Genomic DNA, 1,066 nt, shown 5'->3' with positions numbered 1-1,066 from the left:
ACGCTGGGGAGCGGGTGCTCACCTTGCACCGCCACCGTCACCGGCGCCGATTTGTACCTCTCCGGAAAGATGTGGCCCACGGTGGCCTGGCAGCAGTAGCGCCCGCTGTGGTGTGCAGCTCAGCCCCCCGGGAGGGCCGCCCCAGCACCTCCTGCTCGCGGAAGAACTGCACTTGGGTGACCCTCGTGTCCTTCCAGGCCCGGCAGCGCAGCAGCAGCGCGTCCCCCTCCAGCAGTGCCTGCGCTGGCACCTGCAGCACCAGCCAGTCTGCAAGAGAGGGCCAGGACATGGGGATGCAGCCAGTGGGCTCCCATTGCACGGGGATGCACTAGTGTGCATGGGGATGCACTGGTGTGCACAGGGGGTGTGCTGGTGTGCACAGGGGATGCACCCAATGATGCACAGGGATGCACTGGTGTGCACAGGGATGCACTGGTGTGCACAGAAGATGTGCTGATGTGCACTGGGCTCCCATTGCACGGGGATGCACTAGTGTGCATGGGGATGCACTGGTGTGCACAGGGGGTGTGCTGGTGTGCACAGGGCATGCACCTGGTGATGATCACAAGCAATGCACTGGCGTGCACAGGGATGCACCCGGTGATGCACTGGCATGCACGGGGATATGCTGGTGTGCATGAGCATGCGCCCAGGGATGCACCGGTGTGCACATGGACACACCCGTGTGCACGGGGATGGGCTCCCATCGCACGAGAGGTGAGAGGCTGTGAAACAGAGCCCACCCTCAGGGCACCCATCCCACCCCTCACCATTTGAGAAGCTCAGGGTGACGGGAGGGCTGAGCCCGGCGCCGGGGCCGCGGCACTCGTAGGTGCTGCCCCCGGGGTTGTTTTTGGAGACCTGGAGGTGGTGTGACCCTGCCCGCCACCAGAGCTGCTTGTTGATGTACCAGTCGGTGGGGCCGGGCGCGCCGGAGCCCTGGCAGGTCAGCGTCACCTTCTCCGGGAGGAACACCGGCATCCAGGGCGGGTCTGGGGTGAGTTGGCTGGGCTGGGTGCCTGCAGGGTGACAGGGGACGCCAGCCTACCGGGGGCCACCTGGGGTG

At 65.9% G+C, this 1,066-nt stretch overlaps 1 protein-coding gene across 1 annotated transcript; it reads right to left on the bottom strand.

Annotated features, from left to right (window-relative positions):
- Nucleotides 1–22: 22 nt before the first annotated feature.
- Nucleotides 23–1,019, bottom strand: LOC104077894 (Fc receptor-like B; the record flags this gene model as incomplete). Its single annotated transcript, XM_009579308.1, has 3 exons — nucleotides 23–86; nucleotides 149–267; nucleotides 771–1,019. Coding segments are annotated over 3 exons (432 nt in total), but the record flags the coding sequence as incomplete, so codon positions are not given.
- Between the last annotated feature and the right edge of the window lie 47 nt (nucleotides 1,020–1,066).

The sequence above is a fragment of the Fulmarus glacialis genome, unplaced genomic scaffold (assembly GCF_000690835.1).
Source record: "Fulmarus glacialis isolate BGI_N327 unplaced genomic scaffold, ASM69083v1 scaffold19006, whole genome shotgun sequence".
Classification (NCBI taxonomy): domain Eukaryota; kingdom Metazoa; phylum Chordata; class Aves; order Procellariiformes; family Procellariidae; genus Fulmarus; species Fulmarus glacialis.
Note: the sequence above shows the minus strand (reverse complement) of the source record. Positions and strands in the feature narration are given on the sequence as shown.